Source organism: Lepidochelys olivacea (assembly GCF_965140295.1).
Source record: "Lepidochelys olivacea isolate rLepOli2 genome assembly, chromosome: 10".
Lineage (NCBI taxonomy): Eukaryota > Metazoa > Chordata > Testudines > Cheloniidae > Lepidochelys > Lepidochelys olivacea.
In genome coordinates this window covers 77,957,416-77,977,033 of record NC_140420.1, presented here as the reverse complement: position 1 = coordinate 77,977,033, position 19,618 = coordinate 77,957,416, and the positions used below count along the sequence as shown (strand labels likewise).

At 45.3% G+C, this 19,618-nt stretch overlaps 1 protein-coding gene across 1 annotated transcript in view; it reads left to right on the top strand.

Annotated features, from left to right (window-relative positions):
• PCSK6 (proprotein convertase subtilisin/kexin type 6) overlaps window positions 1-19,618 on the top strand; it is a 117,686-nt gene that overhangs the window by 75,644 nt on the left and 22,424 nt on the right. Inside the window, exons 11-14 of the mRNA XM_084640758.1 lie at window positions 1,731-1,848; window positions 7,459-7,647; window positions 12,040-12,176; window positions 16,317-16,496. Of these exons, the coding sequence (XP_084496884.1) occupies window positions 1,731-1,848; window positions 7,459-7,647; window positions 12,040-12,176; window positions 16,317-16,496 (624 nt within the window). The remainder of the gene's footprint in view (window positions 1-1,730; window positions 1,849-7,458; window positions 7,648-12,039; window positions 12,177-16,316; window positions 16,497-19,618) is intronic.

The window sequence follows — 19,618 nt, the reverse complement described above, 5'->3', positions numbered from 1 at the left end:
AGATCTTGTAGGTGTTTGTCTCTGTCTGAGGGGTTGGAGCAAATGCGGTTGTATCGAGGAGCTTGGCTGTAGACAATGGATTGTGTGGTGTGGTTAGGATGAAAGCTGGAGGCATGTAGGTAGGAATAGCGGTCAGTAGGTTTCCGGTATAGGGTAGTAGCACTGTAGTGTCCAGGAAGTGGATCTCTTGTGCGGACTGGACCGGGCTGAGGTTGATGGTGGGATGGAAATTGTTGCAATCATGGTGGAATTCCTCAAGGGCTTCTTTTTCCATGGGTCCAGATGATGATGTCATCAATATAGCGCAAGTAGAGTAGGGGCGTTAGGGGACGAGAGCTGAGGAAGCGTTGTTCTAAGTCAGCCATAAAAATGTTGGCATACTGTGGGTCCATGCGGGTACCCATAGCAGTGCCGCTGATTGAAAGTATACATTGTCCCCAAATGTAAAATAGTTATGGGTAACTAACACACAAAGTTCAGCCACCAGGTTAGCCATGACATTATCGGGGATAGTGTTCTTGACGGCTTGTAGTCCATCTTTGTGTGGAATGTTGGTGTAGAGGGCTTCTACATCCATAGTGGCCAGGATGGTGTTATCAGGAAGATCACCGATGGATTGTAGTTTCCTCAGGAAGTCAGTGGTGTCTCGAAGGTAGCTGGGAGTGCTGGTAGCGTAGGGCCTGAGGAGGGAGTCTACATAGCCAGACAATGCTGCTGTCAGGGTGCCAATGCCTGAGATGATGGGGCGCCCAGGATTTCCAGATTTATGGATCTTGGGTAGTAGATAGAATATCCCAGGTCAGGGTTCCAGGGGTGTGTCTATATGGATTTGATCTTGTGCTTTTTCAGGGAGTTTCTTGAGCAAATGCTGTAGTTTCTTTTGGTAACTCTCAGTGGGATCAGAGGGTAATGGCTTGTAGAAAGTGGTGTTGGAGAGCTGCCGAGCAACCTCTTGTTCATATTCCGACCTATTCATGATGACAACAGCACCTCCTTTGTCAGCCTTTTTGATTATGATGTCAGAGTTGTTTCTGAGGCTGTGGATGGCATTGTGTTCCGCACGGCTGAGGTTATGGGGCAAGTGATACTGCTTTTCCACAATTTCAGCCCGTGCACGTCGGCGGAAGCACTCTATGTAGAAGTCCAGTCTGCTGTCTCGACCTTCAGGAGGAGTCCACCTAGAATCCTTCTTTTTGTAGTGTTGGTAGGGAGACCTCTGTGGATTAGTATGTTGTTCAGAGGTATGTTGGAAATATTCCTTGAGTCGGAGACGTCAAAAATAGGATTCTAGGTCACCACAGAACTGTATCATGGTTGTGGGGGTGGAGGGGCAGAAGGAGAGGCCGCAAGATAGGACAGCTGCATCTGCTGGGCTAAGAGTATAGTTGGATAGGTTAATAATATTGCTGGATGGGTTGAGGGAAATAGACAGAAGACTGCTTCCTCCTATATCTTTTGAGCTGGGTAGACAGTGAGGAGTACCACAGAAAGTTTGACAGAGTCTTCAAGATGGTGATGGGATTCTAATGAGAAGAGTTTCCCTAAGCCCATAGAGCCTGTGCTACAGGAAAAGGTGAAATTTGGATCTTTTTTTTGCATGTTTAGTATTTTTCCCCCTCTAAGAAATCAAGAGCCAAGGTTAAACATTTCCCCCCCCACACACATAAGTGACTTTTAAACTCTGTTAATATCTTTAAGCAAGTAGATTTCTGAGTCTTCTGTCTTTTCAGTTAGCCATCTATATGGATATGGTCTGGTTAATGCAGAAGCTATTGTAATGGAAGCTAAGAAATGGAAAAAAGCACCCACCCAGCACATCTGCATTGGAAGCTCAGATAGGATACCCAGGTGAGTGGTCTTTTGTAGACTTCCCCCCAGCACCAGGACTATGTGATGGCATAAATATTCTAGCTTGGGCAGACAATGCGTAACCTCCATCATAAATAATCACTTTCTGTTACAGTTACTAATACTTGCCTGTGGATGCGCTCAGCTATCCCAGCGCCATGCATGGAGGTAAATTAGACTCTGTGGCAGGACCACGTCCCTGCTGGCTAGATCTCACCCACATTGTGTGGTCAAGGTCACGCCGCCTGGGGGAAGCCATTTTTAAGAGTGTGGTGCTTCATGCCCACTTGCACACACGCTGTCCAATACCAGACAACACCGTGTCTGATTTTTGTCTCCATGCTGGATGGGGAACAACGGTTAGAAAAGCAGACCTGTCCAGCTTAAAACCGGATGAATGGCCTGCCTAGTGTATGTGTGCAGGGGGGGTGAATAACCATGCCCTTGGAGTTGAGTTTGAACTCTGGTTTGACGTGGGGGAGTGCCCCCTGCTATCTGCATGGTGTTTGAAGTATTCATGGTGGCCAACTCTCATAAATTTTTTATGAGTCTTGTGATTGTTGTTGTTGGTTCTGAAAACCCCAGCTCCTGGAGGCATGTGAAGGAGTGAGAACGTCAGGGTTTTTTTTTTTTTTGTTTCTTTATTTTAAAACAAAGTTTCTAGCCCTCGCGGTTGCAAAGAGAGGCTTGGAAATGTGGAGCAAGGGCACTGTCAAGGCTCAGAAACCAGAAGGCAAATAATAATAATAACCTCCTGATATTTTGAACAAATATTGCACACTGGGTTCTTTTGATTTCAGAACCTGTAGGGATCAAGTTTTCAAGCTTTTCTCTGCAGCCCCAAGGATTAGGTGTGTATCTTCCTTCTTAAATGGAAGCTGTGATTCTCACTCTGTTCAGAAGAGACCAAAGAAGACAATGACTTTCTGCTTTATTCTGCCACTTGCTTTTCTAAACACAGCATCGTCCACTCTGGAAGTCTTATGGAGAGTCTCGTGGTATTTAGTGCTTTTTCTGAACTCTGTAGATGCCCCTATGTTAGTGCCCAAACCTGCCAACATTCCCTACAGGGCTTACGAAGGGGAGCAAATGCTACTCCGGGGCGTGTTTGCAGGGGCAGGCCCTTAAGGATGGCTTGTGGGTAGGGAAGTGAGGAAGTTGCTGACCTCAAGGGAAGAAAGAGAGGCAAGCAAGTCTGTGGCTGGGACAGCAGTCACCTCAGCCTGGCAATTTGGTCCAGTTGTGCAAAAACTAAGGGTATCCTCTTATTTAGAAAATGAAGCCAGGTTTGTGTTGGTGAACAAAGGTCCTGAGAATTCCAGTGGCCTTGTCTCTTTTCTGATTTGCACCAAATAAGCAGGGATTTGAAGCTCTGTCAGAAGTGCTGTAGCAAGGGGACAGGGTAGTTTTTTTTGTTTCTTAAATCCCTATAACTGGTTGGTAGAAGCTTTTGCAGCAATTCATCTTAGTGCTGCTTCAGACGCAGCGTATAGGCTGATGGCAAGACGCAGGAGATAAGATACACTAGGTACATGCCAGTTCTGAGCCTAGTTCATTGTGTAAATGTCTGAAGGTACTTTGATTTGAATTTGTTTGAAATGGATGCTATTAATGAGACCATCCTCTAGCAGCTTGACTCAAATTCCTCTCTTCCAAACAGAAGCCCCGCAGTTGATGCATGCAAACTGTCTGGTTTTGCATATAGTTTTTATTATGATTTGCCATGTCTCCCCATCCCAGGGAGAAACTGCTATGAAGGGGTATCCCAGATGGAGTGACCTCTGAAGTACCAGGGATCTTCCATTAGGGTACCTGGACACAAGGGGAATGATTCTGGAACTATCCACGTTGCAGGCAATGTCCTGAAATGAAGGACCATCCGGAAAACCCTCCAATTCCTCTGTACTAAAACTGGGAACAAAAGCTGTCTTGATCATATCAGAAATCTTTTCTGCTGTGCTAAGATGGGGACACCAAGAACTGGGCCTCATTTAGAGCAGCACTTCTCATAGAATTTGTGCTGGCCATCTGCGCGAGATGTCTTTTTCATAGATTTAAAGGCCAGAATGGACACTATGTTCTAGTCTGACCTCCTGCATAACCCAGAGCATAGAATTTCATCTTGTGACTCCTGTACTGAACCCAATAACTTTGGCATATGTTCCAGAATGCATCTGGGCTGGCTTTCCTGGTGTTCGCTACTTCAGAGTTTTTTATAAACAGTGGAAAGACTTCAAAGTCAAAGGCAGGCCAGTTCATGGCTACTCAGGTGCAATTACGGGTCTTTTGTAGACCTTCCCCCCCCCCCCTTTCTTTAGGCCTGATCCAAAGTCTCTGTTGAAATCAATAGACTCCCATTCAATGGATTTTGGATCAGGCCCTTTAGGGAGAAATTCCTTCTTCTCTTCTCTGGTGCAGTAGATCTGTCAGCCCAGGCATTAAAGTTTCAGCCTAAATGGAAACAGGCATGTAAATGTGTTTCTCATTGTGGGAATTGATGACCATGAGCAGAATAGTCTGTTGGGCCAGATTAGTCGATCTGGCTCTTAAAGAATCAAAATTCCTGGTAAGACACATCCTCCTTTCCAGAACAAGTGATTTGCTAATCAAAAGACCATTATTTTATTGGAGCAAATAGAGACTGCAAAGCAGTTATGAATTTGTAGCCAAAGAAGTTCATAAAACAGTTTCTGATACAGACCCTCTTTTTAAACCAAGGAGGAATGTGGCCCTAATAATAATACTAATTAATAAAAAGTTTGTGATCCATAACTCAGATCTTTGAGGACCATTCAAAACCATTTGGTTACCACTGAGCCCTTCAGCAGACTGGTGTTATAGGTAGGACAAGGTGTTGTGATGCAGATAGCATCGATTTGTTACTGTTTGTTGTGAAATAATAGGAAACAATGAGTAAACAAAACAAGTTTGTTGTGGTTTCCAGACATGAACAGGGGAAATGCAATTGAGGCTGGCAAGTGAAGGAAATGCACCCAGATTCTTATTTCATTAAGCAGCCCCTCTGGCTCCTTGTTTAGCATGAGTATGTGGAAAGAGATGGGGGGGGGCAGGGGGGGAGAATAAGCAAAGCTACAAAGAGTGGTTTAGCCTGGCTTAGCTTTAATTTGTCAGGACACTCTCTCCCTTGTTGACCGTGTCTGCGAATGCCATATTGTCAACCCCAAATGCTCAAATCATGAGTCAGCTCACCAAAAATCCCGAGATTCGCCTTAAAATCTTGAGATTGTGTAAAAAGACTAGATGGGGCGGGGTGTTCTTTTTATTTGCCTTCTGCTTTTTGAGCCTTTGGGCGCACTGGGGTTACACTTTGAAGCTTTCTCCACACATGAGGGCTAGAAAACTTACTTTTTCATTAAGAATAAAGGCTGAAATCATCATGTACCCACTTGACTCCAGGAGTTGGGACTTTAAGGCAAGCAATAACTATCATGACTCTCATGACAAAATCATGAGAGTTGGCAACATAATATGAGGAGGTTTCCATCCATCCACCTACCAATCCACCCACGGGGTGTGTGTGTGATATAAATATCTGTGTTGTGCACGCATACACACAGGGAGTAAAGTATCACTGGTGTAAATATTGTAGTGACCTGGTGATGAACCAGGTTCTGTGTCTTAATAGCCAGTGGGAGTTTCATACGAGTTACCTACCTGAAGCCAGGTGTAACTGAATTCAGATGCTGCAGCCCAGTCCCTGAGGTTTAAACACAGCATTCCTCTTGCTGGTGATGTCCCCAAAAGACCTGGCTTGCTAGATCTTTAGGCCATTTTCGTGCTGCATTAAGTAATTTGTGAAGTCTGTCTGGAAGGCGTAAGATGTTTTGGCCTCATGGTGGTGTCCATTGTTTCTGATTACTAACTCCAATGAACTTTTTCTGAACCCTGAAGATGATTGGAAATTAGTCTGGCTTGATGCTTTTTTTTCCCCCCAATCTTGCATAGGAACAGTTTATAGCTAGTCAGGCACAACATAATGTGGAACTGCAGTTGGCTGCACATCATTCCAGAACTTTTCCCCAGATGCTGCTATGGTGGGTTCTGTTTCACCTGGGTGTTAGACACCTACACAGCAACAGATTTCATCTGCCTGCCATCAGATTCAGTTTTGGGCTGGATATAAAGCCACCCTAAGGGCTCTGGTAGATGGGTGATGTAAGGAGTGCCTGGAGAAAAGCTGGGATGTTCTGCACCGGGCCCTGGTGCAACTTTGTCTTAACTCTTGTCTTATACTTAGATGGGAAACTCTTTGGGGGCAGGGACCCTCTTTTTGTTCTGTGTTTGTACAGCACCTAGCCCTGGTGCTGGTCCATGACTAGGCGCTACAGTAAAACAACTACTATATAATAACCTAAGTGTAAAATACCATGTTAAAATCTCCATGTTACGGTCACTTTGGACCAGAAGGACTAGCTGACAAAGCCACTAAAGCAGCCAAGACTATGAATTTTTGAAGCTTTTAAGTCATGAAGAGAGGAGCATCTTGAAGTGTGTTCCTGGTGCATGCAAATAATGTTTTCAAATACTTAGAAACCCTCCCAGGGAATTACATCACTGTTTATAATTATTTAGATTGTTTGTTTGTTTTTTTATGACCAAGGCAAAATAAAGGCATGCTATGTAATCCCTGCAAGAATCCAAAGCATATGCTTGGCAGTATCCCCAGAGGAAACTTGGGGAATAATTGAGAAAATGCTCCCTCTAATAAATTATACATTAATAACACGGCTGAGAAATTCACTGGGAATTAATCCTTTGGTGGGTGGCGATTGTTTGTGTAGTTAAGAATGTGGTCGCTGAAATTTGAAAATTTCAGTTGTGAAGGATCCAGCAGCTGATATGAGCAAACATCAAGCCAGCCGGGCTAGGTTTGGAAAGCAGGGTTTTAAGAGCAGTTGGGGGACTGTTATTCTTGTTCAGCTCCTCCATGGCATGTGTTTTCAGAATGAGCAAGTGCTGTAGATTCCACTCAGTATTCTACACAGTAGCCAGAAAAGTTTGATCAAAGGAAGGAACTCTATGGAACAATCTTTGAAGTACTCCACTATCTCCCAGCACACTGTGGGGGTCAAATTCTGCTCCCTTTGTGTCTGGGCACAGGAGACCCTGCCGCAGTGTGACTCATTCACTTCTGCTGTCTGGGAGGCAGGATCTGGGGAGCCTCTGCAGGGGCCATGAACCCATTTTTCACCACAGAGCCCACTTCTTTGGGCATCTCCATGTGCTGCTGGCAGAAGTGGAGTTGGTGGTTCCATCCATCTGCTGTTCACTCCTGGAGCTGACCCTGGGGGAGACTTCTCCAGCACTGACATGGGAGTAATGGCTGTTTGCAGGGCTGTCAATTACTTTTGTGCCCACAGACCTCCCCAGAGCACAGCCTGTGGGGGGCACCTCTTGGAGAACTGAACGCTTTGGCCAACAAGAAGGGTCAGCGAGAACTGGCCTCGTAACATGCAGCAGGGCCAAATCAATTACAGTCAGCAGATTCCATCTGCGTGGCCATTGTCCTATTCTTTGTGTAACTCAGTTCCCCCAGTGATGGCACATTGCTCTCCTTTCCATTGCAAACTGCCCTTGCTTTTCCTCTAGGGACATCCATGCCGACCAGACGGTGTGCACAACCACCGTGACCAACGCCTGTGCCAACCACTACGACCAGCGCGTGGTGTACCTGGAGCATGTCATTGTGCGAGTCAGCATTGAGCACCCTCGGCGCGGGGACCTGCAGATTAACTTAACGTCTCCCTCAGGGACGGAGTCTCAGCTCTTGGCAAGAAGGTGAGAACCGCTGAATCTATATGGCCATGCAGTTGCAGCAGCGGGCACAGGGCCAGGTTAGCCTGGGACTGGCTACCATCATGTTTTGCACTGTCATTTTAAAAGAAGGGGCAACTTTTCCCTCTTCCTCGCCCCGCCAGCCCCCCATGCTTGACTGGGACATGGTGAATCTGCACAGAACTCTCCTGGAAAATGTCAGGCCAGAAGGGGAATTCAGTGGCAGGCTTAATGAACTGTGACTTTGAAACAAAGGGCTGAAAAGGTTCATTTTGAAAATGTCAAAATGAGGCATGGTGTCTATCTTTAAAAAGGGAAACAAAGAAGATCTGGGGAATTATAGACCCGACAGCCTAACCTCAATACCTAGAAAACACTGCTACTGATTATTATACAGTCAATTGGTGAGCACCTAAAGGATAACAGGGTAATAAGCAAGAGCAAAATGGATTTGTCAAAAACAAATCATGCCAAATCAACCTAATTTCCTTCTTTGGCAGGGTTACTGGCCCAGTGGCTATGGGGAAGTTTAGTCATGATATATTTTGATTTTTAGAAAGGCTTTTGGCAAATGTGATCTAGATGAAATTACTATAAGATGGGGGTGCATACCTGTTTAAAAGGCGGTAGTCAAAGAGTAGCTGTCAATGGTTTGCTTTTGCACTGGGAGGACGTATCTGGCGGAGTCCTGCAGGAGTTTGTTCTGGGTCCAGTATTATCATTAATGACGTGGATAATGGAGTGGAGAGTATGCTTATAACAGAATGACAAAATGGAGAAATGGTCTGAAATCAACAAGATGAAATTCAGTAAAGACAAGTGTAAAGTACTACCCTTTGGAAGAAAAAACAAATCAACTGCATAGCTACAAAAATGGAGAATAACTGGCTAGACAGTAATACTGTTGAAAAGAACCTGGGGGTTATAATGGACCACAAATTGAATATAAGCCAAAATCACAGTGCGGTAGTGAAAGAGGCTATTATCATTCTGGGTGCATTAATGGGGGTGTCATATGTAAGATTTGGAAAGTAATTGTCCCTACTTGGTACTGGTGAGGCCTAATCTGGAGTGCTGTGTCCAGTTCTCAGTCCCACACTTTAGGAATGATGTAGACAAAGTGGAGAGAGTCTGGAGAAGAGCAACAAAAACTATAAAAGATTTAGAAAACCTGACCCTTGAGGAAAGGTTTTAAAAAAAAACCTCAAACACAAACTGGATGTGTTTAGTCTTGAGAAAAGAAGACTGAAGGGGAACCTGAGAAGTCTTCAGATATGTTAAATATCTGTTATAATGGAATGGTGATCAATTATTTTCTATGCCTGCTGAAGGCAGGACAAGAAGTAATGGATTTGTCTACAGTAAGGGATATTAGGAAACTTTCTAACCATAAGGGTAGTTAAGCTCTGGACTAGGCTTTCAAAGGAATTTGTGGAATCCCCATCATTGGAAGTTTTTAAGGACAGGGATTGTCTAAGTTTACTTGGTCCTGCCTTAGTGCAGGGGGCTGGACTTGAGGATTTCTTGAGGTCCGTTCCAGCCCTACATTTCTATGATTCTATTAAATGTTTCAACACTTCCCAGTTTTTTTCCCCTAAAACCATTTGCCAAATTTGATCTAAATTAACAAAACGGAAATGCATTTTTGGCAGACTTACTATTTGCCAAAAGAAATGTTCTAGTATGAATCATAGAATCATAGAATATCAGGGTTGGAAGGGACCCCAGAAGGTCATCTAGTCCAACCCCCTGCTCAAAGCAGGACCAATTCCCAGTTAAATCATCCCAGCCAGGGCTTTCTCAAGCCTGACCTTAAAAACCTCTAAGGAAGGAGATTCTACCACCTCCCTAGGTAACGCATTCCAGTGTTTCACCACCCTCTTAGTGAAAAAGTTTTTCCTAATATCCAATCTAAACCTCCCCCACTGCAACTTGAACATACATACATCTTTAATGTATGGGAAAAAAACAAACAAACCCCAAACAAAACCCCCAAAATAATAGCTTTGATTCCTAGTGGCTCTTCTTTGCAAGCTATAAACTGCTTCACAGAACTTTTACTTTACAAGATAGTGGCTGTTCCAGAAATCTCACAAGTGGGGATGAAGGTGAAGTAGGAAAATTGGTGTGTGTTGTATTCCTAAACTGAGTAATAGTTTTGGCCTTCCAAATTCTGGTCCCCCTGCTGGAAGTGTGGATGAACTTCATCTTGAGAACTTCAGAGTGTTTGTAGACATTAGAAGAACCCCAGACTGCCATCTGGTTACTGACTCCTTCATTAGAAAAGCTGCTTTCCCCTAGTCCATTGTAGTGTCCACTCTTCCCTGGAACGGATAGTTCAATTTACAGTTGGAATATATTACTGGAGGATTTGCAGCTGAGACGTGAGCTGACTATGATCAGGAGTGGTGGCTTCACACAATCGGCAGCGTCTCCCCACTTCTCAGCAATGATTAAATAGCAGAGTACTGTGGTTACAAGACTTCATTGCATGTCCGTGCTATGGAGTAGTCTCCTAAATTGAAGCTACACTCGTGCAGCGAGCAAGATACATTTTGTTATGCAAGACCCTTGGGTGGTGTTTTTGTCAACTATGTTTTGCATAATCTGCTGGGCAAGGCTGAGAAAGGGAACGTGCATAGGAGTATTTTGCTTCCCCTCCAGTTCTGTGGCAGATTATATAACATCTGGAGTCTCTGCTGTGGTTTAGAGCTATGGGCCACACTCCCTTTCCCTGGGAACACCCTTTGTGGGAGATAGGAGATGACTAGGGACTTACTAGGGCTGAGGGTCTGGCATGGTGAATATTTGGTCTTTAAGTTTTTTGGTAAATACACTATGAATTTGATTCCAATATGATGCCCTGGCCACACCCACGCCGAGCAAACTGCTACATTGAAACGCAGCCGTATCGAGCACTCTGTACTGTCTGCAGTATGGTTTTTAATATAGTTCAACAATGTGCTTGGGAATGACTTCAGTAGGACTCCATGTGTGCATGCGGGGTGTGTCCTCACGGATCTTGGTGCAGGATCAGGGCCTATATAGTATCTAGAAGATGCCTGATCATGTCCAGTGCTCAAGGCCTTGGTGTAAATACCCTGAATCAGAAGCAGACCCGGTGGTGGATGTTGAATTATTACCAAAAAAATCGATGTTCCAAACCTTGGCTCTTAATTTCTCTCTGTAACCAGGTGCTATTTGACCCGCAGAGTCTCTGGGTAGATTATTTTTACAATGCTGTGTTCTGCCCTTTGGGGTTAATTTTTATTGTAAGTCATGTACGAGCGTGAGATTAGAACAATAGTTCCCAAGCTGTTGGCTGGTCTCTTAGCGTTGGCTCTCCTGTTTGATTCTAGCTGCTAAGTTGCATTAAAAGATACTTTCCTAATGTTAATTCTCCATGGCAGGCAATGCTGCCATTGCCACAGGGATGTTACACCGGTCCTGATGGGAGGGGAGGTGGCCTGTGCCATCACCAATGGGATGGGTGTTGGACACAAGATCATCTCGCTGTTAAGATGCAGCCCATTCTAATGAAAATCTTTGAGAACCCCTGACTTAAGCTATGTCTACGTTGTGCCACAGTGTAGACTACGGGGCTGTGAATTGCAGAGTACACCAAACTGTTGCACTTTATCTGCTCCATGTGGAGGCTTCTGGCACAAACTAAAAGGTACCTAGTTCATGTTAACATTGTCCTCTTTCAAACAGCACGAAGTTACAGCAAGCTGGGTACCTTTTTAGTTTGCGTTAGCTGTGTCCACACGGAGCAGTTAGAGCAGGGGAGAGCAAACTTTTTGGCCCGAGGGCCACATTGGAGGTGCGAAACGGTAGGGAAGACTGTGCCTCCCCAAACAGTGTGGCTCCAGCCCCCTATCCGCCCCCTCCCACTTCCGAACCCCCCCCCCCGCTCCTTGTCCCCTGACCACCCCCCTCCTCAGGACCCCCGTCCCTAACTGCCCCCCCTGCTCCCTGTCTCCTGACTACCCCTCCCCCCCGAACCACTGCCCCATCCAACCGCCCCCTGCACACTTACCCTTACCAGGCCGCTTAGAGCAGCTGGACCGGCTTATTTGAAAGCCTGGGAGGTGGGCAGGCACAAGCTGCGCTGCCCACATGGTGGTGTCACTGTGGGGGAGGGGGGGCCAGTGGGGGAAAGGCCAGGGGCTAGCCTCCCTGACTGGGAGCTCAGGGGCCAGGCAGAACTGTCCCACGGGCCGCAGTTTGCCCACCCCTAAGTTAGAGCATAGCACTGTCCGTGCACTCTGCAGTTTGCTCCTGGGTTGTCCGCACTGCGGTGAGAAGCCATTAGGGTGCATATCTTTTAGCACCTTGCAGTGCTCCCTGTTTAATTGTCTTGAGTAATGCACTGACACTACTCCTCAATTGCAGAGTGTTTGATATCTCTAACGAAGGATTTAAAAACTGGGAATTCATGACCGTCCACTGCTGGGGGGAGAAGGCAGAAGGGGAATGGACTCTGAAGATCCATGACACGCCATCCCAGATGCGCAACCCAGAGAGACGAGGTGAGCACAGTGTTGTCTTTCTAGATTGTCACCAGTAGCATCTGAGCTACTGATTTGGTGTAATGCATAGAGTGCAGTTGTCATGCTCCTTCCCTGACCGTGTCGTACTTGATGCAAATGTCTGTGCTTACTTGGAATTGTGCTTTCACCTGGGTTTGTTGGATAGAACTTTGCCACGATTCTTAAGGAAAATGTTGCAATACAAAGCACAGTTTCAAATGTAGGTGCCTAAACGGAGTAATAATTTTGGCCTTCCAAATTCTGGTCCCCCTGCTGTGTGTGGATGAACTTCATCTTGAGAACTTCAGAGTGTTTGTAGACATTAGAAGAATCCCAAACTGCCATCTGGTTACTGACTCCTTCATTAGAAAAGCTGTTTTCCCCTAGTCCATATAGTTGTATCTATACCTAAATCTGGTGATCAGTTGTGTTCATCCACCAAGGGTAGGACAAGAAGTAACCGCCATAGTTTGCAGCAAGGAACAATTAAGTTACATATTGGGAATATTTTCTAACTATATCAGGATAGTTCAGTACTGGAACAGGTTATCTCGGGAGGTTGTGGAATCCCCATCACTGGAGGTTTTTAAGAACAGGTTGGACAAATGCCGTCAGGGATGGTCTAGGTTTACTTGGTCCTGCTGCAGCATAGGGGGCTGGACTAGATGTCCTCTCGAGGTCTAGTAGGACTTGATGTGACGAAATCTGATGAAATTCTTTATGCTGAAGGGGTCGACAAACTTGTCTATCAAAGGATAATCTAAGAATTAATTGTAAAATTAACATTACTGTGAAACTGAATTTGCTGACCCCAAGAACGAAGGTGATAAAGTCAGAATATAATGGTTCAAAACAAAGAAATGTAAAAGCCTTAATTTAATGTCTGGAGTTCTGGGAACATGTGAATGGCCACACTACTTCAATTGCTAATGCTGTGCACTACCTTGGGAGCAACAAATGCAGTTCCAGAGTGCGTAAATCTGGTGAGATTGTTTCACTGAAATCTGAATCGAGGCAGACCACAAACAGCCACCAGGCTATAGTCAAGGGACTTCCGTGGCAGCAAATAATGACATGAAGTGTGTAATAAATACAGAACTGGAGGAGGGAAATGGAGGCTTAAATTAGATTAAAAGGAGTACCTGTGGCACTTTAGACAAACAAATTTATTTGAGCATAAACTTTCATGAGCCACAGCTCACTTCATCGGATGCATGCAGTTTTCCATGCTGCAGCTCACGAAAGCTTACACTGAAATTTGTTGGTCTCTAAGGTGCCACAAGTACTCCTTTTCTTTTTGCGGCTACAGACTAACACGGCTGCTACTCTGAAACCTTAAATTAGATTGTTTTTTTTTTAAATAATTTAGTAATTAATTTGTAAAGTCAAGTTAATTTTGACCTAATTGGAAAATAATATTTCAGCAGCTGTGCTGATGAGCAGCAATTAATTATTAGTAAGGCTGCACTTCTTTCACGGAGGTTAGAAGTCACAGATTCTGTGACTTTCTGCGACCTCGGACTTCCGCAGCAGCTGGTGCAGCTGGCCCTGGGGACTGCAAGAGCAGTGGCTGGTCCCAGGGACCGCCCCAAGCAGCGGTCCTGGGGGTGCCCCTGGGGAGCGTCTGAGCAGTGATCCTAGGGGCTGACCCAGGGCCAGCAGCACTGGCTGCTGGTCGGGGAGGCCTCGGGAAACACCTGAGCTGTGGTCCTGGTGGTGCCCCAGGGACCGCCCAAGCAGCAGTGGTCCTGGAGTGGCTGGAGCAGAGGCCTGAGGCACTCGGAGGCCATCTGGAGAGCGTTCCCTGGGAACAGCGGCCAGGGGGCAGTCAACCCCCGGCACTGAAGCAGGGCCTCCCACCCCAGCAGGGACCCCCGGAGCAGCTGGGACCCAGAAGTAGAGAATTACTCAGGGGTATTTTTGGTAAAAGTCATGGACAGGTCACAGGCCGTGAATTTTTATTTATTGCCTGTGCCCTGTCCATGACTTTTACCAAAAATACCCATGACTAAATCTTAACCTTAATTATTAGGGCACTGCATTACATGGGATTTTAAAATATTTGTTCAATGAATAAAAATGAACATATTAAATTGTACCATGGCAAGAAACTGAAAAGTGTTGAAACAGATACAAAAAATATCAGAAAAAGGAAGATATTTTCAACGAGCTTCAGATGCTTGCTCCCCCCAAAATTGACATTAGCAGAAAAAGCAAATAAAATAGCCATCAGATTAGAGCCACAGCTAGAAGAGAATAAAGTGGCAAGGTATAAGCAGCAGTTAGGGCAATAGCTGGGGAGCTGAGAGACCTGTGTTCAATTACCTCCTCCACCTTAGGTAAGTCACTTAGTCTCTCTGTGCCTCAATTCCCCATCTGTAAAACGGGCATAATAGTACTTCCCTAAGGTGTTGTGAAGATGAATACCGTAACAGATGGTGAGGTGCTGAGGTACTGTGGTGAGGGGAGCAATAACTGATGGGGAGAACCATAGATTTTTTTTTTTTTAAATGGATGTGAGTCTCTTTAGGGGCAGGTTTGCAAATATAACTGTAGCTAGAATTTGCAGAGAGGCTCAGCACCCACATTTGGGCTCAGAATTTCAAGGGAGTTCAGCTCCAGTTTAGACACGAAAGCTAGTGGCCTGATTTTTCAGAAGAGTGTGGCTTGTTAGGTGCCGAGCTGTTTGAAACTGTGGCAATGGAACTGAGAGGCCAAGTCCTGCGGTTCTTCATCAGACAAAACACCCATTGGTCTAATATCCAGCATCCAACCCCAGCGATCCACATGCTCCCATAACTAATACATGAAGTCCAGGAAGCCTTTTGCCTGAGTGCATTTAATGTTTAGGCACAGTTTGAGGTCTGACATCCAACTGTAGTTAAACTCCCAGAGCCAAGAAACAAGGCATTTCTGTACTTGCTCTTTTTCCCTGTGGATGGCTTCCTTTTAGGCATAGTAGTCTAACCTGGAGACAGGAGTGGTGACACAACCTGCCTGCTGGTGCACCTCACTAGAAAGCCAGGTATGTGTGGATCACAAGCTCTTGCCACTGACTTGGCTCTGATTGTGTTAGAGGCAACTGTTTCAGTGGCCGTATTTGGTTCCTGAACTACCCGACACAAACTCTTTATTATAAGTTGTTGTTTTTCCCCCCCCTTCCTGTTTTTTTCCCTACCAAAACAATTTGGTGAAACTGCCACAAATTTATGACTCATTTTGGTATCACCAAGTCTGCATTTTTCACCTGAAAAGTTTTGGCTGAAAAATTTCACCAGCTCTAACCCTAAATTAAATTGTTATAATTTCCTCATGTAGAAAAGACTTCTTCTAGAGATGCTGCTTTTCTACTCCTTCTTAAGGCCTTGTAACTTGTTCTCATTCACTCCTGAGCATATTTATTCCATTTAATCAGCTCTATAGTGTATATCTTCCATTTGATGCAAGTTACCACTGTCCTGAGCAAACCCAGAATAATCTACTGATGTTCCTTCAGACTGTCTTGTTTACAAGCCAATGGTGCTGCTTGCTTAGTCCTGTTCTTAAAAATCAATCATGTTAGGGGGGAAAAAATCCTCTGTTTAGAAGACGGTGGAAAACAGCTCTAAAAATCTTTAACCTGTGTTTGGAGATATTGACAAAAATAAGTCTCCTTATCTCCAATTATAGCTTCTAGAGTTAATGGCTCTCTCCATAGTTCAGTTATTAAGCAGCTAATGAAACTGCAGTTTATCACACAGGAGTTAACGCATTAAAAATTCCATGGCTGCCTTGAACTGCTACCTTAATTTAGTCCAGAATCTCTGTGGTCTAATAAAGATTTGTATTGAATGATCTTGCTTGTGCTTTCTTGGCTGCTTTTATACCTTACAAATTTTAGAAGTGTGATGTTTCCTGGCAGTTCTGCTGGGTGTCAGAACTCCTGGGTTTTGGTCCTGTTCCCACTACTGCATTCCTGTATGTCCCTAGACTAATTGTTTTACTTCTGTGTGCATCAGTTTCACCAGCTGTGAACTTATGCTCACCTCACAGCAGCAGTCTGAAGACTTAATGATCCTTGTTTGTAAGGGGCTTTGAGAAGTGGAAGGTGCTATGGAAAGGTGATGTGTTAGTCTACTGTCACTGTTGCATCTATTGCAGGGAAGTTAAAGGAATGGAGTCTCATTTTATATGGAACAGCCGAACACCCTTACAACACAACCAGTTCCCATCACTCCCAATCAAGGATGCTGGAGATTTCAATGCCCAAAATGGAGCCCTCTAAAGCAGCAGTTTTCCAGAGTCAGATGGAGGTGGTGGAAGAGGAGGAAGAATACACAGGTAAAACCTCTGCAGCCCCGTGCTGTTTCACTTGCAGCTGAATATTGTGTCCCTCCAAAAATCAGGACCTGCCGGTGCAGATATAAACACAGCACAAAATGTCTATGGTTTGTTTCCTTTGGGAGAAGAGGAGAGAAAAAGAGAATGTAAATCCTTATCCTACCTTGCCTCCGCACCCTGGCCTCTGCCAGCAGTAGGCCAGATTCAGCTTTGGGGCACATAGGAAGTGTCAGACTGGAGGTCCAGCTAGTCTAGTATCCTGTCTCTGACAGTGGCCAGCACCAGCTGATTCAGAGGCAGTTGTAAGGACCCCACAGTAGCAGATGTGGGATAATCTGCCCCTCACATTGTTTGTTTTTTTGCACTATAGATGTATGCTTAGAGATCAGAATGAGACAAACAACCCTGCGACAGTGAGTCTGGAGCTCAGGATAACTGGGGCTCATGCTATGGGCTCCGAGACCTTCCCCCTTCCTGAGTTTCAGAGCGCTGGCTCCAGCCTGAGCAGGAACTATGTACACTGCTGCTGTTAGCCAGGTAGCACGAGCCCTAGGAGCCTGAGGCAGTTGACCTGGATTCTGAGGCTAGCTGCTGCATTTTTGTTTTGGTGGTGGTTGTGTTTTTTATTTGTGTTTTTTTGTTGTTTTTGTTTTTTTGCAGTGTAGACGTACCCTAATAGAGATTGGCCTAAACCCTAAAGCATGAGGTTTATTGTCCCTTCCCCAAAAATGTTTGTGATTGGTTTCTTTATGTAAATCAATAAAAAAAATCAAACAATGAAAAGGACAGAAAAGTAAATGACTGACAGCTTGTATGTGTTTCCAAATCCTGCACGCTTCATGGGATCACCAATGGAGATACGCAATTTTACAACTTGTCAAAGCTGCAAGATCAGATAATACACAACCAGACAGTCCTATGTAGACATAACATGTTGTTAGGGTTGGGGAAACAGTAATAAAGTAGCAGAAGAAATGCATGAATCAGGAGAGAAAGGAAGGAGGGGAATAGGGTTGGAGGGGGTAGAAGAAGGGTTAGCTGGAGTGGAGGTCTGGCTTTCTTCAAGCCATCGCAACAGTTTTATCCAAATGTATCTAGAAATGGGGTCCAAATTTATTCAGATTCATATAATTTCTCTCTGTGGCATTAAGCTATCCTTTCTTTGACTGCTAACTCAGACACTCTTACCACTGTTCTATTCTGGGCATAAGCCTCCTACTCCATTTTTTATTAACATTAATTGTGACAACTCTGGATGATCTTGTTATCCGTATAAAGGTCCAATTCCAGTTTGAATCTTGCTAAATTTTTAGCCTCAGTAGGTATGTCTACAGTGCAGTGTAAGCTGCGGATTCAAACTCTGGCTCAGGCCCCCATTCTGTCTACACACAAATCACACTAACTCAGGGCTTGGACCCAGGGTCTCGGAACCCCATGGGAATAGAGGGTCCAACCCTAAGGGCTTGTCTACGCTTACCATGGGATTGACCGGCTATCGATGCATCGGCGGTCGATTTTAGCAGGTCTAGTGAAGACCTGCTAAATCAACTGCAGATCGCTCTCCCGTCGACTCCTCTACTCCACCGGATCGGGAGGAGTAAGGGGAGTTGACGGGAGAGTGTCTTCCATTGGCATCGCATAGCGTGGACCCTGCAGTAAGCAGATCTAAGCTACATCAATTTGAGTTACGCTATTCACGTAACTCAAATTGCATAGCTTAGATCGAATTTCCACTGAAGTGTAGACAAGGCCAAAGTCAAGCCAGGACCCAGGGTTCAAGCCCTATTGCTTTGCAGAATAGGTGCAGCCCCCCTTGACTCATGCTCTGGGAGTCTGCCAAAAGTATCCCACAGTTTGACTTCCTTTGTCCTCTGGACGGTGAAGTTTTGTGGACAGTCAAGTTGTTCCATGCTGCACCACAAGCAAAGAGCTAAAGTGGCCTCATTTTGGGAGGGCGCCAGGGAACTCTGGGATGTGGGTGGATTTTGACCCCCATAATATAGTGTAGATGCTGGGTCCCCAGTTTGGGACCTGGGGTTCAACAATTCCTAACCTGGAGTAACAAATGAGAGTAGATACTCAAGCCCTAGGTTAACAAACCTGAGGTCTGCTAACTCGAGTTCTACTAACCCGGGCTTGCCTTGCAGTATAGACATACCCACTGACTTCCTGGGGCAATGAGCTCTACAGTCTAATTATGTGTTGTGTGAAAAAGTTTCCTTTGATTGGCTTCGAGTTTGCCGCCTTGTTCATTTTATTGTAAGTGGGTGTATGCGAATGCAGCTCTGACTTGATAGGAGATATTCTGCTGAGAACACTAGGCCTGAATTGGGTCTCTTATATTTTACAATGGAAATTGATCCCAGTGCCCCAGATGCTGGCTGTTCTTTAAGGATGGGATTGCTCAAAAGATCTTAAGAGAGTTAGACATCTCCCATTGAAATTTTCTGGGGTTTGGGCCCTTCCCTTTGGCCCCTTAGAAAATTCCAGCCTGCGGAGAACACTGGTACAGCCCTGGCAGCAACCTCTCTTCTGTAGTCTTGGTAGAGGATAGCAGGACTTACAGAACGCATCAGTGGGGTGAAGCACCACCACAAGACTGCTGAGGCACACTGTAAAGATTATCCAAGTCAACAGGTACAGGGGCTGCCCAAGGAAACCGTATAGATGCTGCAAGGCTGTAATAAGAAGCCCTGGTTTATTAACTGAGGTTCATGGAAAAATGTGTCCTGGTTTGATTCTCACTTAGGGTGTATCTGCAGTTCAATCCGAAGGGGGACTGTAGCACAGACATGGCATGTCCCGCACTGGCTTGGTGACAAATTGCAATGCAGACAGGGAGGCATGAGCTTCAGTGCGGGCCATACAAGTATGCCAGGGCCCTGGTATGTGCTTGTATTGATGATCTGCACTGAAGCCTCCGCCCCCACATGTACACGGCTAGTTTTAGCCATGCTAGTGCAGGTAAACCTAATGCAGGTATGTCTACCCCTGATGCAGTCACACCTCCAATTGCAGTGGAGACATACCCTTACACTCAGGCTTTGTCCACACTACAGCTTATGTGTCCACACTACAGCATAATTTACGTTGCTCAAGGGTGTGAATAAACCTCCCCCCGA